Genomic DNA, 27,230 nt, shown 5'->3' on the forward strand with positions numbered 1-27,230 from the left:
AATTAATCCATAATTGCATATGAAGAGTTCATTTGCAAAAACAGATATCCACCATTTTAATTCATTTTCATAAATCATTTTTCAAATAGTGCATTCCAGGTAATACAAATCAAGCTGCAATTGGGTTGTTTTGATTACATTCATTTTCACTTAATTAAAACAACCCAACTGCAGTTTGATTGATACCACCTGGAATGCGCAATAAAAAAAAACATGATTTTTAAATATTCATAAGAATGGAGATGTCTGTTTTTGCAAATGAACTCTTCATATAGGCCTATGTTTAATAACAAACTCATGACCAATATGTTGACTTTCAAAGGTTATACTGTATATTTGCTGAACATCCTAAAGACTGACTTTAATGCTGATGCCTCCCTACAATTCTAAAATATAATTCATAATCAGGACCTCACCTGAAACCCTGAAGACGCAGCTGTTTCATCCTGCCCTACTTCAGCCTGCTGCTACATTTCCTGCATACTAACTAATTCATTAAATGATGACATTTTCATGGGATTTCTACACTAAAATTCAACTCAACATAATTTCATATACACACCTATTTTATGTTCCAGCTAGGAACCTGACTGCTAGCCTGCAGATGACAGAAGCCAGGGTTAGCTTGCTAGTTAACACTAGCTAACACGGTTAACTAACATCAGTTGACATTACTTTCCGCAGTGCAAGGCTGGTGACGTTTGGTCGCCAACAGGTTTTCATTTTAAATCAATGTGGCTACTGGACAGTTAGTTTACTACCTATTACTTACGCTTTGGGTGGGGGAAAAAGCTCCTGATGTCTCTTCATTTTTTTGGTGGCATGATATCTACAAAGTACAAAACGTGTTGGCATGGGAAAAATACTTTATGTATGCTGTGCCTTGCAGGCAATAGAGGAAAGGGAGTAAAGTCATCTGAAAGACTAAATTTTCACCCATGCTTGAGGTATGGACTGACAGCCTTGATAACTTACTTACCATTGTCTGTACTCTATGCTGGCAGTTCGATATTTGCACGTAAGGTGAGCCTTCAGATAGCCCCTCCCTTTCAGCCAATCAAATGCTAGCATACCTAAATCCCGGAGCTTCTGTGAGAGAATGCTATGGAATTTACATGACTCCAAAGATAATGCGAACGAGTTCGTGCAAATATTGGTAGGGACAATTCTGCCCTCCCAAAATATTAGTAGGGACATGTCCCTACCGTCTATATGCAAACCTACACCCTTGCTTTGATTTACATTAAAATAAGTTCTGTATATTCAGAAAAGCCAGGAGTTATGACGAGAAATCCACTAACGCCAGTGGATTTGAGCGTCTCTCAAAGCCACTTCTGGCTTTGCTACGTAGGCTCATGTTTACTAGCTAGAGAAAGACGATAGGCACACGTATAAGCTTGTCAGAATTATAGTTATTGAAACAAAACTACTTTCTGGGCATTGTGACTAATGTAGTAAGCGTTTCTGGAATTTGGCCCTATTCAGACTGACATAACTAGCTAGCTAGGTTGACTAAACAACCCAGTTACTCTTAGCGGGTCAGATTTGCCGAGCTGTGATCTAACAAGCTGTCTGCGTCTTATTTAGTCCTAATGGATAGTTTTTACAAGATTTCCACGACGATACTTGTTAATTATCTCAATAATAATAATAATAATAAAATGAACGTTAGCTGGCTAGCTAGTATAGCACAGAGCTATCGGCGGTCATAACTAGAACCTAGCTTTAGGATTTAAGGCTTTTATTTACTGGTATTAAACAACATAAAACACAGAACCTTTTGTATCAGACCACCCAAATTTAGGTGAGCAAAAGTATAGGAAGAAATAAGTATTGAAGTAAATAACACTTAATATTTTGTTGCATATCCCTTGCTGCAGTAACTGCATCAAGTCTGCAACTCACTGATATCATCAAACTGTTGGTTTCTTCTTTTGTGATGCTTTTACTGCAGCCTCTTTCAGTTGTTTGTTTTGGGGGGTTTCCCCCCTCAGTCTCCTTCAGGAGGTGAAATGCTGCTCAATTGGGTTAAGGTTGGCTGATTGACTTGGCCAGTCTAAAACCTTCCACTTTCCCCCCTGATGAAGTCCTTTGTTGAGTTGGCAGTGTGTTTTTTTAATCATTTGTCTTGCTGCATGAAAAAGTTCCTCCTGATTTTATTTGGATGAATTTCTCTGTAAATTGGCAGACAAAATATTCCTGTAAACTTCTGAATTCATTCTGCTGCTACCATCATGAGTTACATCATCAATAAAGATGAGTGAGAATGTTCCAGAAACAGCCATGCAAGCCCGAGCCATGACACTACCTCCACCATGTTTCACAGATGAGCTTGTATGTTTTGGATCATAAGCAGCAACTTTCTTTCTCCACACTTTGGCCTTTCCATCACTTTGATAGAGGTTAATCTTGGTTCCAGAACTTTTGTGGTTCATCTTTGTATTTCTTCACAAATTTTTTATTCTTACTGTTGATGAGTGGTTTGTATCTTGTTGAGTATTTCTGCCCTCAAAGTCTTCTTCGAATGTTGAATTGTGATACCTTCACTCTTGCTCTGTGGAGGTTGTTGGTGATGTCACTGACTGTTGTTTTTGCGTTTTTCTTCACAGCTCTCACAATGAAGACTTTCTATTTTGGAGCATGGTTGTGGTCATTTGCGATCATTGAGCCACAAGAGCATTAGTGAGGTCAGGCACTGATGTGAGGCTTGGTAGATAGTTGGCATTCCAATTTCCTCCCAAAGGTGTTGAGGTCGTTGCTTTGTGTAGGCCACTCTAGGTCTTCTACACCAACACTGCAAACCATGTTTTTATGGATCTCATTTTGTACACTGGGGCATTGTCATGCTGGAACAGGTTTGGGTTAAGCCTCCTCGGTCAAGTGAAAAGAAATTGTAATGCTACAGTATATAAAGACAATCTAGACATCTGTATGCTTACAACTTTGTTGCAACAGTTGGAGAAAACCCACATATGGGGGTTATGGTCAGGTGTTCACCTACTTTTGGTTATATAGGGCAGTGGTTTTCAAAGTGGGGGCCGCGGCCCCTTTGGGGCCGGCAGGGGGCACCCGGGGGGCCTCAACAATTTGGTCGGAGCCACCAAGCCCATCCCTCCCACTAGTATGTTCTCTGTTTTTCACTCTCAGACAACCACACACACACAATCAATTCCTAATGTAATGTAATGTAAAGATGTAAGATGTAATTATTAATTTAAAAAAAAGGGGTATATATTCAGAAGTCTGTATTTTTAATGTGTTTTAAAAACATCTTGCAAAAGGGAGGCCTCGGTCAAATGTTAATGCCAATTGCTAAGTGGTCTTATTTCCATGTCTTGCTCTCGTTCCATGCCTAGACTTTAGTCCTATGTTTAACCTCATTAATCTTGTTCAGTATAGACCGCATTTCCTGTGTTTCGTTTGCTGCTTAAAAATAAACACGTTGATCTGAACCTGCTTCTCCCGTGTCGTAACAGTATTCAGTCCTAAGTGGTGTACCAATCGCTTTATTGTTTTATTTAAGTAAACACTATCTTCACTTACGAAGTGTTTTTTTGTTTGTTTTTGTTTTTTTGCTCTTGTATCGGTTCCAAGTTCCTTTTTTTTCTGCTTGCAGCCACAGAAATGTGCACCTTGTTAGTACAACTGCTACAGTGGAAAACTAGTACTGTTTGTTTATTTATTTATTTATCCAATTTTTTATCAGCATAGTAATTCATTTCTAATGATATTGCTAATTAAAAATTAAATAAATAAAAATCCAACATTATCCCCAAATCCAGTTCTGCAGGGCTGGAGTTCAGCACAGTTTGGTGATCTCTCAACTTGAAGAAGCATTTCAACTCTCCAGCTGAACAGTGTGGCTAAGCACAATTAGCGAACAAAGACAAACCCAGGACTGTCTGTATCCTGTGTATGTGTGTGTGTGTGTGTGTGTGTGTGTGTGTGTGTGTGTGTGTGTGTGTGTGTGTGTCACATTTCCCAAAACTCTGCATGTTAAAGTGGGTGGAATTACTCTGGACATGTCCATGGCCACAAGTACTAAAATACTACTAGAGATTCAATACTTTAACCTTTTTTTAGTGAAAATACTGATTAGTTTATATATTAGTTTATATACTTATTAATACAGAAATATAGATTTTCTATTTTACGTGGCTGAATCCTACGTGGCATACTACATTATTCGTGTAGTGCACTAGGTAAGTAGTACATCTCCATTACGTTATACACTGCGCAGGATGCAAACAGTGATTAGGAAGAAATAAGAAATGTAAAATCGAGCATAATAGTGAGAAGAAAAGTTCATTGTGGTTAATAAAATTGAATTCTGATACAGTAACGTGTTGGCTAAAGCTGTGTGTTGCCTTAAACTTGGAAGGACATTTAAAAGGAAGAAGTAACTCGGGCAGATTTGCATTACTGCTGCGCCTTTAGAGAAGTGATTTCAGTCAGAGACACATCCGTGATGACGTTCCGCACTACTTTTAACTCGACCCGTGTGTCCCGCTTGTATGGTCCTTGGAAAGAAGAGGAACCAGACTCGGTAACCCTCCAGAGCTAGTTTAAAGGAGCCCTGACCTATGTAGTGCTCTTAGTCTGCACCAACCTAAAAAATTTAGTCCACTGAGCAAACGATATGGTAAACAGTTCACCACCAAGGAGAGATTACAATAAGGCAATTGTCTGGTAGTTCATGGCATTTGACGTAGCCCAGAGGTGCCAAGAGTTTAACTCCAGTACACTGTCCTCTGATGACGGGTTCTGATTAACTGGATTGGGGGCTAGATCAGAGTTAGAGAATAGGGATGGTATCAGGGCAGCTTTGAGGTCAGTCATACCACTGTGAAATAATCTGACACAGAAATACAATGTTTTTACAGTGGAAATATATCAACAGTGGGCTCTTGTATTTTGTTTTTTTCTGAGTGGCTTTAAGCTTCTTCTTCTTCTTCTTCTTCTTCTTCTTCTTCTTCTTCTAGACCTTGAAATGTTCTTGTCGCTGAAGCTAGTCTTTTTCAGGAGAATCAGGCTGTTCTCAGATGTTTTACTTTACATGTTAGAAAATTCACTCCTCCTTTCTTGTTGTAATTTACTGTAATGAGTATAATCCACATACTCAAATATTAGGTACATTTTAGCCAAATGTGTAACATTGCATTTATTTGCTACTGCCATTTTTACATTAGATATTTTTCCCCCATCTAGTTACGCTGTGTATAAAACTTAAATGTCATTTTAACAAAAAAATTTCCTGTTTTTCTTAAATGTAATTTGTATGTTTTACTGTTATTTTTTAAAGATAATGTTAAGATAATAATAATCATAATAACAAATTTATTTATAAAGGGCTTCATATATGTGGTAACTGTACATCAAATTGCTGTACAGTACGTAGTAAAAATCAAATGAGGAATTATCTAATAGAAAGTCCCTCCAGGATTTTGTCACTGTAGAAATGAATCAAAATCAAGCGAATTCCACAATATTCAAAATGGAGCTTGCAATTTTTCAAAATGACCGCAGATTTGGGCCAAGACGCGTCATGTGACATCATCACGACACACGTTCAGCCTTCAGCCCTCTTCGATTCATGTGCGTTGAACATGAGTACAGCTAAAAGGTCTCATTTATCAACAAACATCACTGTGAACGACCTTGGAAAACAGTTTTGCAATTCCTCAATTCAAGTAGTTTTCCATAAAAACGACACAAAAACCTCTCATTTTCAAGCCGCAACAATCACAAAAAACCACTGCCAAATCCTGTACGAACTGAATAGAGATAAAAAGATAAAGTGAAAAATATAAATATAAAATAAGCACAAGGAGATAAAAAGGATTTAAGAAAAAAAATTAATGATTAAAATGTACTGTAATAGAATGGCGTGGAAGTAAATTATCATGTATAAAAATAAATTTAAATCAAATGGATAAAAAATATAAAAGATAATTTACAAAAATACAATAACTAAATAACATCTCTATTATTATTATTATTATTATTATTATTATTAATGTTGTTGTTGTAGTTATTGTTAATAGTGATCTACACTGTCAAAACATAGAGTAATAATAAAATCAAGGCCCTCCCTGATATCACAAACCACACAGAGTCACCAGACCCCAATGAATAATCACAGGTCTGATCGACAAAACTAAGATCATTCCCTGCTGCTCAATTTCTAAAAGGATGCTGTTAGTTTTAATATTGCCTGAACTGTGAGAACTAAAATGTAAGTAAAGTGGTAACATCATCAGTCTTCTGTGTCCAACAGTGTGAACATTGTAAAGCTAGCAATGCAGGGTTTGTTTTTTTTCTATGACCTGTGTGTTAGCATTCCTTTCACAACCCTACCATGGAAAAATATTAATGATGTGCACTTTGGTTGGATTCCTTTATCTGGAATGTTTTTATGGTGGTATCCCCTCACTCGCGGAGCCACGTTGCTGCTTTAGGGCTGCTTTGGGGCTGCTTGATTGTTTGGTGCTGCTTGATTCTGCTTGTTTGTGCTTTGATTTGGTTTTGTTTTGTGTTGGTTACTGTCACTAAGATCCGTTTTCTTTAATTCAACTGAGTTGTAACAGTCTTTATCAGTTATGCTGATACCGCTATGTGGTAGTAGTGGTTTTGGACAGTCTTGGTAAACTTGCTACCTGTAATCAGTTTGAGCTCGGGGTTATCTGTGTTTTTGTGACAGTAAGTTTGTCTTTGTTTTGTTTCATTCTTTTGTTTGTCTGCTTTGAGCATATTGTAATTGACTGTGTTTTTGTTTTCTCCTTGTAGGAGCTGAGTGCTTCCTGAGGCTGGGGGGAGTTCTTTGCTGCACCGTAGGCTTTACTTAATTAAGGGTCGTTATTATTGCTGTGTTTATTTGCAGTGAATTTTGTGGGTATGATTCTGATTAGTGGGGTGCTTTTCCCTTTTGTACAGCTGGTGCTGTCATACTAGCCTGCCCTTCATACAAGAAGCCTCAGTCCTCCTATTATTATTGTTAATTTCTTCTTGTGACTGTTTTTATTTGACCAATGCCTGACTGTGTTGGTTGCTGTTTTCTTAAAATAATTCTTGGCCAGTCTTTTTAACTTTAAAATAAAATGTATATTTGTATGGAAACCCATGCCTCTTGCCTGTTCTAAGCGGAATGTATTTGCATATCTTTATTTGGGTTATTTTCCCTGTTTTCTTGGGGTGGCGTAGTTGGTACAAAACGAAACAAACGAGCCGCATAGCTACACGTGGCCCTGAGGACAGCACCTCCCGCCGCCACCACGCCTCTCCCGGATCCGGGCCGTGAGATCCGCTGCCTGCTTCCCCCTCTAACCCTCGAGGAAGATCTCGAGGCCTACTTCGAGACCTTTGAATGTATTGCCCGCTGCGAAGAATGGGACCATGAAGATTGGCCCCGCATCCTCGGCCCGCTGCTCTCGGGGGAGGCATGTACGGCCTATTATGCCCTCACGCTGGAGGAAGCAGCTGATTAGGGAGAAATGGAAAAGGGAGTCCTGGCGTGGTGTGGGCGAACTCCCCACCAGGCTGCGGCGGAATTCCATCTATGGGCTTATCGGCAGGGAGCCGTTGTGGGTTGTGGGTGTGCATGCGCTGGAGATGCCCCAGGAGCTCCTAACTGCCCTGGAGTGCTTGTTAGCCACCCTGGAACTTGGCCAGGAAGAACGCAAACCCGCACCCGCCCCTAGGGGTCTCGGCCCACCGGTGCCACAGTTTATTTTGATAAATATCAAAACTCTAAGAGGTGTGCATTATAGCTGACACCTAGATGAACACTTTACAGTTGGTTATATGACTGTAAGTCATTCTCTTCAAATGCTATTGAAGTTAGAAACGTGTTTAACAATGTCCTATGTAACTTTAGAGACGGTCCCTTAATTTCCGCATATCCGCGAATATCGAACGTCCAACATCAAACCAACTTTATTCCAGTCCCGAACATGACTTCCATTTCTGTTCTGGATCACATGGCGCAAAGCGAAAAATACACATTTGGGTGTTTTTTCCCCCCTGAATAATATTGATGTGACTGATAATTATAGCGAACACGAGTCCTTCCTGGTCACAGCATGGAAGATAGTTGAGTTGGTCTAGCGAGTACCAGTGAGTTATTTATTGTAAGCGGAAAAGGTTTGAACCTTTTGTGAAGGAAACGGGCCTCTTTATTCCTCTTTTTAACTTTAGCCGGGTATTTTCCGCCGTTTTTTCTCCCCTCCACCTTCTGCCCCTCGCGCTCTCCAACGGTGAGTAGAAGCACGAGGCGCGCGCGGAGCGGCGGGAATCGGCCCGATGGCGGAGTTCGGTAATGGATTCGCGGAGGAATCTCTGCTCGACTCAGACCCCGGTCACCCAGAGCCGGAAGAACCGGCTTTAGATGAGGGAGAGGCCGCTATTGAAGATCTGGTGAGTTAAGGATGTTAATACAGCGTTATTATCTCACGGCAGCGAGTCTGATATTGGAATTACACTGAGATCACATGTTTAGCTAGCTGGCTAGTATTCACCCTCTTGGATTTGTTATTAGTCTATAACATTCTCAAATACCTCCGTGTTTAGGTTTATGGTGTAACGATTTTTAAAATCCGTTGGCGCGGTCCGCCATTGTGGCTCGCGCGGTGCTCACTGTGTAAGATTTAACGCATGGCGTTGGCGGCCATGTTGGTGCAACATTGTTTTTTATTTGTTTGTTTGTTTTTTTGTTTGTACGGAGCCCCCCTAGTGCCAGGTAAAAACAAAAAACAAAAAAAACAGCCGTGTGTAATCCGTGCCCTCGGTTTTGTAAACTTGTAAAAACTACCCTCGGTTTTGCGATCCGTTCCCTCGGTTTTGCGATCCGTTCCCTCGGTTTTGCGATCCGTGTTCTCGATTTTCCGATCCGTACCCTCTCGGTTTTGCGATCCGTGCCCTCGGTTTTGCGATCCGTACCCTCTCGGTTTTGCGATTCGTGCTCTCGGTTTTGCGATCCGTACCCTCTCGGTTTTGCGATCCGTGCTCTCGGTTTTGCAATCTGTACCCTATCGGTTTTATGATCCGTGCTCTCGGTTTTGCGATCCGTAAACTCGGTTTTGCGATCCATACCCTCGGTTTTGCGATCCGTGCCCTCGGTTTTGCGATCCGTGCCCTCGGTTTTGCGATCCATACCCTCAGTTTTGCGATCCGTGCCCTCGGTTTTGCGATCCGTAAACACGGTTTTGCGATCCGTAAACTCGGTTTTGCGATCCGTAAACTCGGTTTTGCGATCCGTAAACACGGTTTTGCAATCCGTACCCTTGGTCTTGTAAACCGCGTGCACAGCGTTAAAGTTGGGTTTATATTGGACATTCGCTGTACATTCGAGCTTCTCTCTTCTATTTCTCAAGAAATAAACATACAAAAAGGACATAATGTGTATTGTCTTAATAATGTGTATTGAGTGGACATAGAACCAATACAACTGAATATATTTTTAAATCTTCTCCCATTAAAACCCGCGGAAGCGGGCTTTGGGAAGCGCAGGTTATCAGCGCCTTAAAGTAATGGAGTCAGTAAGGGACCATCTAAAAAGTGCATGACCTGGGCATGTGACGAGGGGTGTGCTACCTTTGTGTGTCTGTGTGTGTGTGAGAGAGAGAGAGCTCTGGATGCACCAAAACATGCCTAGTCCTTAGTCTGCATCTAATTGATTCGGGCACATTGGAGAATAATAATAATAATAATAATAATAATAATAATAGGTGGTGCAGTGGGTAGCATTGTATCTGCACAGCTCCAGTGTTCCCAGTTAGATCCTGAGCGCAGATTACTATCTGTATACAGTTTCTGTTCATTTTCTCCTCATGTCCATGTGTTTCTTCAGGGTTTTCTCCCACCTTCCAAATCATGTCCATGCGAGGAACAGTTACTCTAAACTGTCTCTTGCTGTGAACAAGTGTGTGGCTCCAGATTTATTGCGATCCTGGTTACTAAAGATGAACTACTAGTAGTAGTAGTAGTAGTAGTAGTAATAATAGTAATCGCAGCATCATAGAGTGCTTCTAACAGAAAACAGAGATTTTTTTTTACTTGCAAGCATAGAATTTAATAAACACTTACAATACGAAGCAAGGTTGCACAGTTTTTAATTGTTAAATATTTTCCACCTCCCGTTCACATTTCATTTGATCCATCCCAAACATATTCGTTAACATGCGTCACTGTAGACCTGAGCCGATGCTAAATTACGCTGTCGCAATCTTGACCTAACCATCAACCTCAATTTATATTATTATTATTATTATTATTATTATTATTATTATTCATTCGGATCAACAGTACTGTTGGTATCACTATCTAGTGAACAGATGTATGATGGACATGCGACACTGCTTAAAAATTGTACAGAATACACTAGACAGCCGTGTCTCTTTATGAACGGGGCGGATTTTACACCAGGGGCATGAATTTAGAGGATTGTTTGCGATGATATTGCGTCACCTATATTTCAGCCGATTATTGTAGAACACCTTGTCGACACGTACAATTCGTCACGGGACCAGAGCAATACTCTAGCTTGTGTTAAAATGCCGTTTGATGAGCATTTGTCTTAATTAGCCGTAATATTATATCGTGCTTATGCTAACGTTATTGTTGTAATTAGGGATGCACCGAAATGAAAATTCTTGGCTGAAGCCGAAACCGAATATAATGAAAAAATAAAAAATTTTCACCATTGCATAAATTAAATAGTCAAAGTGTGCTTTTTACTATTTTGTCTTGCTTTTCAAAGAAAAAATCAATTACAAAAACTACAATTTCAAAATATTTATTTAACACTGAACATTTTTTTTTCATTCCAGCAGGCATAGGCTACCAACAAGGCACAATATAAGTTTAAATAAATAAATGAGTTAAATAAAAATATTTTTATGTGGTCATCTTTGAGCCCCCCCTTGAATAGCCTATGTTAGGCCTATAACTGACTGCTGAAAGAATGGAACACTCTGCAGCCTACAACAAAAATGTGCATTAAAAAGTGCATTGACAAGAGTGCAAAAAATGGTTCTATTCGGTTCTATACGGCTGATTATATTGGGGATATATACTGCTCGTGTCCCTGTACACCTCGCGGAGTATTACAGTAGATATAGTATAGTTAGATACGTTGTTAATGTTGTGTTCCCTTAAATAAATACGTCTTTACCTGCTTCTGTAGTCTACTCCCTTACGTCTCGCGACGTGACAGAATACTCCGGAACAGAAACAAAACAAACGCACATGTCCACAGTAAACAATGTCACGGTTGTCAACATCTGAAGAGCATGCGCTCGTGCACGTAGCTTGTGCATGCGCGCGCCCCCTCATTGCTCCGAGTGCGCTGCCGGAAGTGGAGGTCGTGAAATTCACGCATCTCACTCTGGTTGCTAGGCTATTTGACACGTCATCAAACACGTCATTGTTCAGTCAAATTTATTCGGCCTTTTCACTTATTAACCGAATAATTTCGGTTGCCGAACATTCTGTGCATCACTAGTTGTAATTTAACAATGTCTACAGGAGCTGGAGGCCATTGAAGCCCGGGTGAGAGAGTTGGAGGAGGAAGCAGAGAAACTGAAGGAGCTCCAGAATGAAGTGGAGAAACAGATGAATTTTAGTCCTCCTCCTGGTGAGTGTGTTTGTGTGAAAAGGAGAACCCTGCACATTGGAGCGCTGCTGTCAAATAGAGCTGCGCCCGAGCAGGAGCCGCGAAACAACTGGGTCACTTGAGATGTTCTTCTTCTGCCTGCAACCTAGATTCTTTTCAGGAAAAGCACAAAAACACTGCCTTTATCTTTGCATGTGCTGATAATAAATCGTCACATCACATGAGGATTTCTTAGAATTTTGTCTAGGAATATATTACCGTGCTTGTCTATTTAAGTAAATACGGTTCCCTTTTAACAAAAAGTTTTGGAACATTTTAGAAATGTAGAGTGTGCTCTGTGATTTCATGTTGCTCTAACTGGTCGACAGAATTGCATGATTTTATCCTCTGAGGAGAAAATGTGGCACGGTTGTCACTGAGTGCACACCACTGTTACCGTTGATCTTAATACATTGAAGTTAATACGAAACATTACATTTCTGTCTAAAATCGCTGAAATAATTTACAGTTTTGACCCTTGAAAACCTCCAGAAACATTGTCAGATGCTACTCTAACCTAGTCCTGGAGATCTTTGTGAGTTCTAGTCATAGACGTTAATCAGGACGACTGTGTGACCGTTTGATCAATCCGTGGTCTGCGCTATTTTTAGCTCCACTTGTATGTTCCAGATTGAGATGCGTGGTATCTGGGTAAAAAGGGTAACCAAAATGTAGCCTGGTTACTTAAGTATAGGAATTATGGGTAATTTGCCGAGCTGAGCCATGCCTCGTCAGCCGGTGGGGGGAAAAGCACTAAGCTTTCTTTCTTTAACCAAATTTGAAGACAGAGTCAGGCACGTCTCTAGTGGCTCAAAGAATTTGGTTAAAAGGATAATCAACATATGATAAGAAAAATGCCTGCAATATCGTAACCTTTAGAAACCCTTTTGTTAACATTAAATTCATGTAAAATTCTTAATTGCGATACAAATACGTACAAGTTTTCTTAAAATTATACCCCCCCCCCCCCCACAGCTGGTCCTGTCATCATGTCCATTGAAGAGAAGATCGAAGCAGATGGAAGATCAAATTATGTTGGAAATGTACGGGTTTCTCTTACACTTTTTAACCAGTTGTAAATAGTTAGTAGTACTGGTTTATGTTTTTCTAGTAGTTACTGTGTGTGTTGTTTTATTTATTTATTTTTTTTAAATATAAAGGCTAATGCCCTTTAGATTTAGAGAGCAGTAAGATACATGCATTTATTCTAAAAAGATGTTTAGTTATATTTATTAGTGAGCCACTAACAGTATCTAGTATGTCATGTAATAATATTACAGAACTTGTCATACATAAAAGAAATTACCATTTACAAGCGAAAGCTAGAGATGGGACCCAGCAAAAGGTAGTGGGAGCAGGGTGTGGGGGTTTTTTTTGTTTGTTTTTTATTCCTTTTTGTGACTGACTGTGGGTCAGTCAGATATGAAGCCACATTCAGTAATGGACAGATTCTTGTACACTACAACTTTGTGTTAATCCAGAAGTACTACATTCTTTCTACAATTGAGGAATGTGCTTATACAGAACATTGTGTCATGTATTGAATAAAGTACGACACCTTGACCTTTTCATAATGTATGAGGTTATCATGGACTGAGAATGTCATTGTGTTAAAATGTTTTTGTGTGTTATCTGCAGGTGGATTATGGAGCAACAGCCGAGGAGCTCGAAGCTCATTTTCACGGCTGTGGCCCTGTTAACAGAGTCACTATCCTGTGTGACAAATTCACAGGACACCCAAAAGGGTAATCGCTAAAACGCTACATTTTCTCTGTCTATCACTCTTTCTCTGTTGTTCGTTGCTGTTCATTTTGATATTCCTGAGCAATGATTGTTCTTCTATAGCAATGATATGGCTTATTTTTCTCCTTTTGTTTAAAGCTGGTGTGTGTACGATTTACTGATGATTATAAATGTATGTTTTTTTCTTGCTGGAGTATGGCATTTTTCTGTTCTTGAATTTCTTGGAGACACATCAGATTTGTCCTTGTAGAAGTTGTATCGTTATTCGGTAGACGTGGGTGGCATGATGGTTTTATAGTAGTATACTGTTTGGGATGCAGACGTGAATACACAATGAATGTGTTTTTCACTTGTCACTCAACCCAACCCTATGTTTATTAAACATCCTTCTGTGAATGTTCTAAAATAGGATTCGGTTAAATTCAAGCCATTTCCTAAAGTTGCTTTCACCTGTTTTGTAAATAATTCTACTGTGCAATGTTTTTTTTTCATCAGTTATCCATAATCGGCCGATATCTTGATTATTTCTTTCACTCACCTGACCCAGGTGTATGCCTCCTGATTGTGTTTTAAAAGGCTCGGTATTACAGCGGATACACACCACCCAGAGGAAGAGGACGGGCCTTCAGGTGAACAGAAGACACACCTCAGTCTTGCTCACATTTGTGCACACACTACTGAACTTGTTAGAGTATTGAGAGCGATGCAGCCTTCGCATTTATCCAAAAATAAGGCTGTGTATACACACTTAGTGACAGAGTGGCCAAGTCTTAGAACACAAGTCATAAAAGATATTTCTAAGTAGTACACTTGGATGATTTTTAGGTAAAAGATTTTGTTCAACATCTCTTCATCTTAATGAAAATTAGGTTAGTATTTTAATAACAGTATCTGCAGGATGAGATAAAACTGACACCCCCTTAGTGTTTGAACTCCTTACTGACTGTCCTGTCCATTGTAAATTTGGGTTAAAAGTACAGAAAACCTTTTCCTTTCAGACATACCGGATCTGTCACCAGTGTGCATGAGATTATATTACTCTACCTCGACTCAGGTTATAAAGGAAAACGCCTAACTCCCGCCCCCTGTTTTTACCATTCCTGTGCTGGGACTATCTGTTAGGATAATGGAGAAAAACATTTCCTTTGTCAGCTGCTCACTGGACCATCCGACCTTTTCAATCAGATGTCATTTGGGCATTTAACTGGTCGTCGCCGCAACCCCTGACATCCGCCACCCCCCAAAACGAACGGCCGAGCAACTGAAATTTGACCACGCGTTCAAGATTGATCTGAACAAAGCCACCTTTGGTTTAAAACTACCTCTAAACATACAGTTTATGCTTTTCAAAATGCAGCAACGCTTGTGTTTAGCAAAAAAAAAAAGCTTCACACTACATTTGAATATGCTAATTTGAGATTAAACTTAAAGTTATATTTTACTTTTTTAAACATATATTTAAAGAAGAATAGGTTTGGTAGCCTAGCAAAGTACTTGTGTTCTCTTTCAAAGGGAACGAGACATTGCATTTAGCATAACACTATGGGAACACCTTGCGCGCGTGACCGGTATCTGAAGCTTGTGTAAAATCATGCCTCTACTTATAGGCCTACCATGATCAGGTGACGTGGCAATTAAGCGCGTCGCATGATATATATATGGCACCTGTGAACCACGCCGCCAGCCTTATTATCTTCAGCGAGACTGCATGTCTGTTGTTTGTGTAACAAAAACGCTTCATTTCTACTCGATATTTTCTCAAAATCTCTTAACTTTTCTATCCTTCTTTAGAGGAAAAGAGAGGTAAGTAATGAGCGAGAAAGAATTCAAGAAGTGTGTTACGGCTTGCTCCCGTTTCATCACGGGGAAAAGTGCACACTTTCTGGGTGAAGTGTTAGTGGTGTAGTATGCGATGGCAGCGTCGAGAGGCTGTGCATGGTAACGCCTACATTAAGCAGCTCGGCTCGCGATTCGCGCTCTTCAAGAAAAAAAAATGAAAGAAGCCGAAGCGAGTCGGGTTTCAGAGCCTCGCGGATCTGGCCCGGCCGCTGCCGAGGCAGCCAGCCGTCTCAGGTTCAGGGGATCTCTTATAGATCCGGAAGAGGAGCCAGAGACGAGTGCTGCTCTATCTCTTGCTCTGTCTTCCGGGTTCGGCTCTCCGCTGGATTTTGGAGCTCGTGTCATGACTGCTTCTTCCGCTATGGAAAGCCAAAAGGTAATAATTCCTCTCTGACTCCGAGGAGTTAGAAGGATGTGTTAAAAACTGAGAGCAGCATATAAAGAGCTGCTTGAAATGATTACCCAGTGAAAGTAAATCCCTCACACTGCAGAAACTCCCCTGTCTTCTAGAGGTGCATGACAAAATCTCAGGCTTCTGGGGGAAAACCACGCATAAGCCATATTCATAACCCCACGATGGATTATTCGGCCATTGTGGGAATGAACGGCATGGCTGTTTAGCTATGCTCAAGGTGGAGGAGGCGCTTGCGAGCTACCTCTCTCCACCGACAGCAGGTAATTACAGGGGCCGTCTTCCATCCAAGCCATGTAAGGCCATCGTGGCATTGGTGGGCAAGCCTATGCAGTAGTAGTCTTACTTGTGGGTCACTGTAGACAATGACAGGGTTGCAGGCCTACCAAGCAGACCTGCTGAGTGAGCTCAACATATGGCGACATTCAAAAAAGCCAGTTCCTTCCCTGTTGTCTCGAGCTCACCCGGGCATCCACAAGTGGAGCCTGGGCCAGCACTAGTGTGAGGGAGACCCAGAAGGCGAGTATGGCAGCCCGCCAACCCCCGCAGACAGCCAGGGGAACCGGGCGGCCACAGTCGCGGTCTGCTACTAGGCCTGATCTAAGATTGGTCATAAAGGCCAAGCAGGCAAAGAAGAGCAGTCCTGAAGGGCCGTGGAGGGATGTATCTGGGGACATGAGGTTGTTAGGGCAGGTAGCCCCCAGTGCTACTGTAGGGCCTCCCCTAGCCAAGGTGGTCCCCAAGTGTTCTCTGGTCAGCGAGCTGTCACAGGGCAACGGAAATCTGATGCTTTCCCTCCAATAGAATGAGGGATAGTTAACGTCACTAAAAGACCATCGGGCAGCGTGCAAACTACTGCCAAATGTGTCTCCATGTGTTCTGTCTACCGTAGAAAGGGTTACCGGGTCCAGTTTATAGCTCGACCCCCACGTTCACAGGTGTGCTCACCACAGCAGTCAGCACAGACCAGAGCCCGATGTTAGCGCAGGAAGTAAGTTCCCTTTTGGACAATGGGGCCATAGAACGTTCCCGAAGGGAGGGAGGTTTACAGCCATTATTTCCTGTTCCGCAAAAAAGTGAGAGTATGCGTCCAATTTTAGATCTGTGTCATCTGAGCCGTACTCTTCAGACATACAGGTTCAGAGGCTGACGCTCAAACTTATCGTGCCACAGGTTCATTTTGAGAACTGGTTTGTGGCGATAGATCTAAAAGGTTCATATTTCCACATAGGAATATCGCTAGCTTTATCCCCTCGCACCTTCACAAAGTGCATGGATGTCACTCTGGCTCCATTGGGACTCCAGGGCATCTGTGTACCAAACTACCTGGACGACTGGTTAATTCTAGCACGATCCAGGGAACTGGCGGTTCAACATCGAGATGTTGTTCTCGCCCACATGAAGAGCTTGGGGCTCAGGTTGAATCTCAGAAAAGTGTGCTTTCCCTGGTGCAGTGGACAACTTTTCTAGGGGTTATAGGATTCTACTACTATGAGGGCGTTTCTATCCCCAACATGCGTAGTGTCAATCCTATCAACAGAGCAAGATAAAGCTGGATCTTGGGAGACTTTTGGGGTGGAGTCCACACATGTGGCCGAGGTCACATCTGTATGCTGCTCCCCCCATCGCTCTGCTCCCACAAGCTCTAGCGAGAGTTCGCCAAGACAGTCTGCTAGTAGCACCTATTTGGCCAGCTCAAACATGGTTCTGAGAGATAATATCCCTGCGAGATGGCACTCCTTGGGAGATTCCCGTCCGCAGGGATCCACTGTAGACCCAGTAAACTGTGCAATAGCTACAGTCCTGGAGCTCCTACAAGAACATTTCTCAGCGGGGTGGGCTCCTTCTACAATCAGGGTTACGCGGCCGCCATTTCGGCCAGCCACACCCCTGTTGATGGAGCCTCTGTGGGGCAACATCCTCTAACGTCGAGGTTCATGCGTGGTGTCAGACGGCTGAGTCCCATCTGCAGGCCGCGCATACCTTCCTGGGACCTTCTGTGGTCCTGGAAGGTCTGTCGGGTGCCCCATTTGAGCCCCTAGAGTGGATCTACTGTCTCAAGCCGGAGGGCTGATTTATCACCCTCAGCCAGAACTACGGAAACTGTGGGTCTGGCCCCTGAGGGGCATCAGCTCATAGATTCTGGTCTCACAACTGAGATTGTAGAAACCATGTTAAATGCTAGAGCACCATCCACAAGGAAATTGTATGCACTCAAGTGGCAGCTTTTTGTCTTGTGGTGTGAGGAACGTCAGCTAGACCCAGTGAACTGCGCAGTAGCCACAGTCCTGGAGTTCTTACAAGAACGTTTCTCAGCGGGCTGGGTGCCTTCTACAATCAGGGTTACTTGGCTGCCATTTCGGCCAGCCATGCCCCTGTTGATGGAGCCTCTGGGACCTTCCTGGGACCTTCTGTGGTCCTGGAAGGTCTGTCGGGTGCCCCATTTGAACCCTTAGGGACTATGGAAACTATGGGTCTGGCCCCAGAGGGACACCAGCTCATGGATTCTGGTCACACAACTGAGGTGGTAGAGACCATGTTAAACGCTAGAGCACCATCCACAAGGAAATTGTATGCGCTCAAGTGGCGGCTTTTTGTCTTGTGGTGTGAGGAACGTCAGCTAGACCCAGTGAACTGCGCAATAGCTACAGTCCTGGAGTTCTTACAAGAAAGTTTCTCAGCAGGGTGGGTCCTTCTACAATCAGGGTTATGGGGTGGCGTTTCGGCCAGCCATGCCCCTGTTGATGGAGCCTCTGTGGGGCAACATCCTCTAACTTCGAGGTTCATGCGTGGTGTCAGACGGCTGAGGCCCATCTGCAGGCCATGCATACCTTCCTGAGACCTTGCTGTGGTCTTGGAAGGTCTGTCAGGGGCCCCATTTGAGCCCTTAGAGTCAGCCTCTGAGAAACTTCTGACTCTAAAGTTAGCTCTTTTACTGGCCCTGACATCTCTCAAGCGAGTGGGAGGTCTACAAGCTCTCTCTGTTGCCTTTTCCTGCCTTGACTTTACCCCTGGATTAGCCAAGGCCTTCCTGTATCCTAGGCCGGATTATATTCCTAAAGTGCCTACATCGGCTGCCCACCCTGTGGTGTTGCAGGCTTTCTGCACTCTTCTGTTCCTCACACCAGAACAAGAGAGGATGCACCTGCTGTGTCCAGTAAGGGCTCTCTGTACTTACGTCCACTGCTCCGGCCAGTGGCGTAAGTTGGAGCAGCTACTGGTCTGCTTTGGCAGTGACAGGAAAAGTGATGCTGTGTCAAAGCAGCGCATCTCTAATTGGATAGTGGAAGCAATCTCTAGGGCTTACGACACGCGGTCTCGCCACGCCTCTGGGCATAAGAGCTCATTCCACTAAGGCATTCACCTCCTCGAAGGCTTTGTCCAAAGGGTTATCCTTGCAGGATATGTGTGCGGCTGCAGGGTGGTCTACGCCACACACATTCATTCATTATTACAGCCTGGATATTCATTCGACCCCGGGCTCGAGTGTCTTGCAGTGACCCTCGGGCTTGGGTATTTTTGAACAGGACGTACCCCTGGTATGACGGAGTGGGTATTCCCGTTCCCATACTGTTATCCTAAATGCAACGTCGACGTTCCCTTTGAAAGGGAACATCGGGGTTACGCGTAACCCTGTTCCCTGAGAAGGGAACGAGACGTTGCATAGCACTGTCATACCAGGGCAGGCCTGTGAATCGCGTCTTCGCTTCAGATAATAGAGGCTGGCGGCGTGGTTCACAGGTGCCATATATATATCATGCGACGCGCTTAATTGCCACGTCACCTGATCATGGCAGGCCTATAAATAGAGGCATGATTTTACACAAGCTTCAGATACCGGTCACGCGCGCAAGGCGTTCCCATACTGTTATGCTAAATGCAATGTCTCGTTCCCTTCTCAGGGAACAGGGTTACATGCGTAACCCCGACGATTTTAAATTCATGCATTAACATGGAGGCTAATAAAAACGAAATGTTAAATGTTCACCTAATCCTTTAGCCTTTTAAATTGGCTTAAAATAATATTGTGGCCACTTTTTGTAATTTTAGGAATGGTGTCGTAGCAGTTAAATCGATTAAGTCATGTATTCTAAAGGTTTTACACAATATTATTAAATATTGTGCCTTTTTTTTTTAAATGAGGCAGACTTCTCGGACATATGTAAATGCCAAAATGCTACTCCTTCATATTGGGATGCGGGGGATTAAATCAGACTTGGCCACAAGATATTATAGAACCAATCACTGGCACATATCTAGTGGCTAGTTATTATATGATTGATTATACAAGATGATTTTATGCATCTAGATTTCACTTCCAGAAATGAAGGTTTCATTCCTGCAGCCTGTTATTGATTTCAAGTATTTTAACTTGTGTATATTGTGACCTGTGCTCTAATAAAGCACACAGGTGGGGGTGGGGGGTGAGGAGTGTGTGTGACTAAGCTGTTTTTGCATCTTTGATTGGATGTTCTTGCATGTTTGTGTGTCTCAAGTGCTTTTGTGGAGACACTGCATGTCACCTGTGTATGTGTTTGTGCTTAAAGTTTGTTTCCATCCATCTGTTTTACAAATCAAAAGTATTACAGGAATAAAGTTTGCGCTCATCCGAGATGTAAAAAATCAGGTATGGAACGTGATCGCAGCCTGTAAAGACCGTTTTCGTCGTCTGCTTCACACAAACAAAAATGCTGTGTAAGGAAGGTGGCCGTTTACCCATCGCAGATCGTGATATTTCGCGGGCGTGTTGGTGGCATTCACAGCGAAATTGTAGCAAAATGTAGCGTACAAATTGTGGAACTCGGCACCCTGTTTGCACACTGTGGTTTCAGCCTGTACTACACAGCAGCAGGAGCAGAGCCATCAAGGGTCCAACACAATAGCCGAGCACCCTTGCTGTTCATAAGCTGTTAATAGGTCGTTATTACAGCTCTTTACCAGCGGCAGACCGGCTTCAGGCAGAACGGACAAACGGGTTCAGATACACGTCACTTGTCTTACAGCCAAAGAAAAACGAACTACTTTTATTACTTTGTTTACTTTGGCAAGGAAAAATTTTAAACGATTATGTTCGTTTAAAGGCAACATGCTCCAGTTGGCTCACAGTCGTGATGTGGCGTGAGATACTCTCTTTTTCAAATCCAACCGTCTGCTGCATTATGTATGTGAAACAAGGACACGGTGTGGCTGTTGGTAGACAATCCAAATATAAGTGTACAGTATTAATAGGCGTACAGTGCAGTGTAGTGCAAAAACTAGAACTGTAATACACTACACAGTAAACAATTCATCCAGCGAAAATGAGGATACTAACTCTAATAGGGTCACGTCACAGGTAAAGGGGCATGGTCACACTAGACTTTCAGCATGCAAAATTTCTTCGGAGGCCGCTGTGAATATGGGCGGCAACCGGATATGACAAGGTGAAAAGCCAAGCTGTTTGGGGTTTTGTTTTTATCTGAAATTGTGAAATAATTGTACAAATATTTGTTTCAGTGTTAAAATAAAACCATCTGTTCTTGCAGAAATGAACGCAAAATCAAGGAAAATCTAAATTACCGCAGATTTTCTGCAGCTTTGGGCCGAGACGTGTCGCGTGACATCATCACAACGCACATTCAGCCAAAGCCCTATTTGATTCACTTGTTGAACCTAAAAAGTTCAGCTAAAAAGTTATAATTTACCAAAAAACATCACTGCAAAACACCGTGCGAAACAATTTTGTGGAATTGCAATTTCACTGGGTCAAGTTGTTTTCCACAAATTGCATCACACATTTTGAAAGGGGAAAAAAAAAGCCACCACAAAATCAAGCACTTTTGGCCACAAAGATCACAAAAAATACTCGCTGAAATACTGCTTCCTCCATCTTGGATTTTCTGAAGAAGTCACGCTGTGACGTGTCGATCTTCTACTGTTCACACATGATTCATGTGATACCAATTCGCAGGTCAAAGTTCACCAAACGTCTTGACATTGAGCTTGCGTTTCCGGTCTCCTGCATTCATGTATGTATAAACGGACGTCAGTGGGACGAAAAGTATAGCGTGGCCACCCTTTAAGACGAAACATCAGCCAACAAATTTCTGCCTTGTGTGTTCATAACCATAGAGATTATTGGGAAAGGATAAGGACTGGCTGCATAAAGGTGCCTCTCTCAGGGATTCAAGTACTCGCTGATTTTTTTAATTTTATTTTATTGAATAAATAGCTAGCTCATGAATTGAATTGTCCACCCTGTAGTCTCACAGTAGTGGCGTTATCGAGCGGTATACTATAAAGCAGCATGTGGTTTGGGACGCTGTCCTTGACGGTGAAGTGTAAAAGTTGCGGCGTTGATAAAGCTACGACTTATATTACTTATAATACTTATGTTCTTCAGTAATGTAGACGAGATGGTATACATTATACTAACTGGACATTCTGCATAAGTGAATAGTATTTGTATTAAAAGAATGACTTACCTGTATCTCAAATATTAAGCCCCTTTTTTGTACACATAACAAATTTAGTGTCCTCCATCTTCAACCAAAAAAAAACTCACCCTCTTTTTCTCTCTCTTTTTCCAGGGGCCGAAGGCGATCAACATCGTGGTATTCCCCTTACTCATAACTCCCCACTGTCATTTCCCCTTTTTACTGTCATCCCTCCTTTCCCTGTTAAAAAAAAAAGAAAATAACCCCTCAACAAAAGAAGAAAAAAAGACAAAAAATACACAAAGAGGGAGAAAATAGAAAAGAAAAGAGCATCTTCCGGACAGAGAGACTTGACCGACAGGTGAGTGTGTGCGCGTGAGTGTTGCAGTCACCCCGGTAAGGTACTGAGATTTTGGGGCGGTTCTTGGTTGGCATTTGTGAAATGTTTAGAGAAGATGGTGTGATCTCAGGCTGCAGATGTGTCTCCTTTGGTCTGGCTGTGAGTTCCTCACACAACACAAGTAGCAAACAGTTTTTTTCCCTCCTTTTCTATTGTACCTTGAAGATGTGTGTGAAATTCCCCAAAAGTGATGATGCTGTATGTTTAAGTAGATATGAGGTTTCCAGTTGTTGGTTTATTTTTTTTATTTTTTTTTTTAACTGTTAACGTTCATCCATCATCCATTTAAAAAAAATGTTGATTTCTTTCTCTTGTTTGTTTCTCATGCTTACCTGCATTCTTCCTCTTTCTGACACAGCTTGCAGTTCAGTTCAGGGTGTTTTACATGTTTTTTTTATTTTTCCCATAGTTTTCAACTTCATGAGACTTTTTTCCCCTGATTTATTACCCAGCTATTCTTTGAATTTTCATCAGTTTCTTCCCTATTGACTCATGGTGTTTGGCTCTTTGAGTATTTAATGCTGACACTGAAGTTTTCATTTAAAAAAAAAATTCTGCCTCCTTTGTCCACCATCTTCACCTCTGTTTGTTTCCTTTCTTTCAACTTCCCTCTGTCTTTACTATGCTATGTCCACTAATGACTCAAAGGCATTAAATGAAATTGAGACCATTTTCTGTTTCCTGCTTTCTGATTTCTTCCCCAAACCTGCCTTATTACCACTTCAGTTTGCATCTTTCACTTTCTCTCTCTACATATGCGCTCTGCCACTTCCGACCACTTACATATATTTCGGCAAATTAAGATCAATACTTTGTCCAGGGAACAGCTGGGCTTGAGCACCCCACGCCTTATCATCACTTCAGCTTCAGTCGTAACTCCATCCATGACAGTTACTTGCACATGAGATGTTTAAACAAAATGAATAGGGGGAAAAAGGATTTGGATACCACAAATTACCAACATTAGTACAATTAGTAGTTCTTGTAAAGCTGTTATTGACAATTAGAGCTTTGAGACAACTCCTTTAAGATGTCATGAGCTTTTTGCAGCATCGTGGTTCAAATTTGACCCATTCTTCATGGCAAATCGTCTTCAATTCCCCGAGGTTACGAGGGTCCCTCTGATGAATTCGCACTGTTCAACGTAAATCTTCACCAATTTTTGATGGGAATCGAGTTAGGAGAATTGCCATGCAATGCCACCTTGAGTCATTTTGGCTGTATGTTTGGGGTTGTTGTCTTGTTGAAACATCCATCTTCTCCTCAGATCTCCTATAATGACGTGTAATGCCCCAGTACCATTTGCAGAGATTCATCCCCATATCATGACGCTCCCCCTTCCATACTTCATTGTGGCTATGGTGTTGGTATCATACAGGAATCTTGATGAAACCCTTCTTTATCCAAACATGACGAATTATTTCCAGAGTTTTATTTTTGTTTCGTCGGACTAAAAAATATCGTTCCAAACAAGTTTCATTTTGTCTAAATGCTATTAGACACGCATCTCTGGGACTTGATTTTTTTTGTTGTTTTTTTTAAAGCAGTGGAGTTTTATGTGAGGTTCAGGAGCAGAGATGATTTTGATACATCTGTGTAACCGTTGTTCCAGCTGCATTCGGGACGTCCTGCAAATCTTTTCGGGTGACTTACCCCCTTTATCGTTAGTGAGCGTGCATTGTGAAAGCTTGTGTGTGGTGCACCTGTCCAGGGATGATTAGAAGTAATTCCATGAAATTTCCCCTTGGATATTATCAAACCAGTTGTTCTGACAGGGATGTTTAGGGTCTTTGCTAGGGCTGTGTAGATTTTTCTATTTGAGTATTGAATAATGTTGTCTCTGATAACATTAGGAAGTTCCTTCACCATGATTGCTACTTGAGGTGTTAAGAAATCTTCCCAATAAATGGCAGCATTTTATAATGAAACATGGTGCAATTATTGCCACATTTATGTCTAGAACCTGATTTTTTTTTGTGAATTTTACATACATATTTTTAATATAGTGTCTGAATACTGTTTCCCCTAACAATTTTGTTCTTCAACTTATTTTTTATGCTTGCATATGAATACATATTAATACCTAAAAAAATTTTTTTTTGGGGGGGGAGAGTACACAAGTATTCGAATAGACATTTAACTGTTTGCAGCACCAGTCTGGCAACGTTCTGATGCAAAGAGTAGCGTTGCCGTGGTATGTTCAACTCCCTTTAAAAGTTTAAAACACCAAACGGATACCTTATGTTTCAGATGTAGGTTATTTTACACCAGAAGTGATGCTGTGGGCATTGTCTTCGCTGCTCAACAGCACAGTTCATTTTACACCAGACACTGCTTTCGTGTGGAGCACTCATTTTTGCCTTTTCACTGGTTCAGAAATTGTGCAGTATGCACTCACCGTCCACTTTGTAAGGAATACCTGCACTTTCATTCAGTTACATGTCTGTCAATCGTGTGGCAGCAACATGCATCAGATCTGGGGGTTTAAAAAAAAAAAAAAAAAAGCAGCGATCTCTGTGACCTTGACTGTGGCATGTCTGTTGGTGCGAGACTGGTCTGTTTGAGTATTTCCCTGTTGCTGAACTCCTGATCTGGGATTTTCACACAAAGTCTGCAGAGTTTACAAAGGGAAAAAAACAGTTGCAAACACTTTGTTGATGAGAGCGGTCAGAGAAGAATGGCCAGACTGTTTTAAGCTGGTAGGTTGTCTACGGTAACTCAAATGGCCACTCCTTTATAACCGGGGTGAGCAGAAAAGCATCTCGGAGTGCACTACACATTAAACCTTGTGGTAGACCACGTAAGGGTCCACTGCTTATCCCCTTTGACCACATAGAGGTCCATGCCTGTCAGCCAAGGACAGGAAGCTGAAGCTTCAGTGGGCACAGGCTCACCAAAACTGGATAGTTGAGGATTGAAAATAGACCAGGTGGTGGGGTTTTGCTTTTGGGGGGTTTTTTTCTTCTTCTTTTTTTCTTCTTTTTCCTCAGATCTTCAGCTGTCTAGTGTAAGTGAACCTGTGCCTACTGTAACCTCATATTCCTATTCTTGGATGACAGACATGGATCTCAGTGTGGTCTACTGTTTCAGCCTAGGTTTTTCATTCCATTCTGTGTGAAGTCTAGAGCCTGTTGCGGATTTAAATCCCAGGAGATCATCAGCTTCTGAAATACTTAAACTAGCCCATCTGGCACCAAAAACCAAGCAAAGACACTGAGACACACAGTTTTTCGTATTCAGATGTTTGATGCAATCTGCTAAAGCTCTTGCTTGCATCGGCGTGATTTTATACATCACACTGCTGCTACATGATTGGCAGACGGGATAATTGCGTGGATGTACAGGTGTTAGTAATAAAATTGATGTTGACCGATTAATATGAACTTGCATTACCATTGTGGTCACAGAATTTACACTTAATGCTGTGAGATTTTCACTTCTTCACTCTGTGACCGAATTTTAACTAACGCCAGTTAACTGATGTCTTTAAAACTTCTGGATTTTGCTCTTGAAGAAATTGGAATGAAAATGCATCTCTCTTATTTCCCCTTATACAGTCTCCTAGTTCCAGTGACCGTTCCAAGAAGTTGGACATCAGCTCGGGCACTTACCTGCAGTACAATGTGCTCCGAGCAAACCGTCCAATTCTTCCCAAACCAGTACAACTGGCAGTTCTGGAAAGTTCTCCGTCACCTGCCGCGGGTCAGCCAACAGCTTGTGAAACACTTAGAGGGAAATGCGACGTGTGTAACATAGAATTGGAGTCCAGAGCCACTGCACGAGACCACGTTTTCTCTCCTCGGCATCTTGCAACACTGAGAACCACTAACTTTGGTCAGTCGGCGATGCAAATTAGCAACGGATCAGCTGGCATTGTGAGCCAGGTTTCTTCGAGCTCACCAGCTAGCAGCACTAGCTAAGAAATGAACTTCAGCTGCTTAATTAAGTGGACCCTCTCGGCTCTTATACTTTTAATCGGCAGTGAAAAGGTGCTTGTTTTTAAAGCTAACGCTCTTTTAATTCTGCACCATTACAGTGGGCTTGAATGAAGTCTCCACTTTTGGATGTCAGCGAGATTTGATCCTAAACAGAACTTTATTCCAATGACTCGTTGCCACATCATTTCACTAATAATAATCAAATGAATTGGTTATACTGGACATGTAAATGCTTATGTTGTAACGGTCTTGTTTTATGTCTTTCACTGCTTCGTCTCTGTTTTATATCAGTTTCTTTTGTGCTTGTTTATTATCCTTTCTTGCTAATTTGAAACACTGGCTGTTTGGGGGGAAAAATCTAGTAACAGGCCACCTGAAACTCATCAAAGGTTATTCAGTCATGTTACATACATGGTACTGCTTTTGCTTGAGCCTGAATGGTGTTTTAATTCAGAATTCATATATTTGGATCAAATTCTATTCGATTTATTGAACGTCGTCAGTGGGAGGTTTTTGTTTTTATTTGACTGACAAAGTGAAAAAGATGATGGGTGTATCAAAAATCTCCAAGTAGCTGATGGAAGTTTTTAAGTCGGTAGGCAAGTGTCGATACTAAAATGTCACGACAATTGCTTTTTAGCACATTTTACAATATTATCGCAATATAGAATCAGAAAAAAGCTTTTGAACATTTTAGGCTGTTGTGGAATTCTAGTGAACAGAATTATGGGATACATGCAATGCCACTTCAGATTTGCTCAGAATAAAGGCCCTTAGAAGAGTGATGTCTTTATATTGCTTTCAGTATGGGACAGTTAGTCTTGGGGCCAAAAGT

General features: G+C 41.8%; 1 protein-coding gene across 5 annotated transcripts; it reads left to right on the plus strand.

Annotated features, from left to right (window-relative positions):
* The first annotated feature begins 7,873 nt into the window (after positions 1-7,873).
* Positions 7,874-27,176, plus strand: LOC128607819 (polyadenylate-binding protein 2-B-like). 5 transcript variants are annotated; one of them, XR_008385976.1, is made up of 7 exons: positions 7,877-8,412; positions 11,521-11,629; positions 12,623-12,690; positions 13,286-13,392; positions 13,967-14,019; positions 22,211-22,418; positions 26,015-27,176. XR_008385976.1 is itself a non-coding variant. In XM_053625009.1 (7 exons), exons 1-6 carry the CDS (start codon positions 8,299-8,301, stop codon positions 22,373-22,375), a joined length of 645 nt encoding a protein of 214 aa, XP_053480984.1. In that variant the 5' UTR covers positions 7,884-8,298; the 3' UTR covers positions 22,376-22,418; positions 26,015-27,176. The 5 variants fall into 5 exon arrangements, 4 of the variants coding, with proteins under 4 accessions (XP_053480986.1, XP_053480987.1, XP_053480985.1 ...); XM_053625009.1 differs by having other exon boundaries at positions 7,884-8,412; positions 13,938-14,019; XM_053625011.1 differs by lacking the exon at positions 26,015-27,176 and having other exon boundaries at positions 7,874-8,412; positions 22,211-22,468.
* Positions 27,177-27,230: the final 54 nt, after the last annotated feature.

The sequence above is a fragment of the Ictalurus furcatus genome, chromosome 5, assembly GCF_023375685.1.
Source record: "Ictalurus furcatus strain D&B chromosome 5, Billie_1.0, whole genome shotgun sequence".
Lineage (NCBI taxonomy): Eukaryota > Metazoa > Chordata > Actinopteri > Siluriformes > Ictaluridae > Ictalurus > Ictalurus furcatus.

What these genes read in the sequence shown, in the direction of transcription:
- LOC128607819 (XM_053625010.1), top strand. Translation starts at nt 8,299, where the DNA reads ATGGCGGAGTTCGGTAATGGATTCGCGGAGGAATCTCTGCTCGACTCA. An exon ending in AGGCCGCTATTGAAGATCTG is followed by an intron (nt 8,413 to 11,520) that starts GTGAGTTAAGGA and finishes CAATGTCTACAG; the next exon opens with GAGCTGGAGGCCATTGAAGC. An exon ending in TTCACAGGACACCCAAAAGG is followed by an intron (nt 13,393 to 13,937) that starts GTAATCGCTAAA and finishes CACCTGACCCAG; the next exon opens with GTGTATGCCTCCTGATTGTG.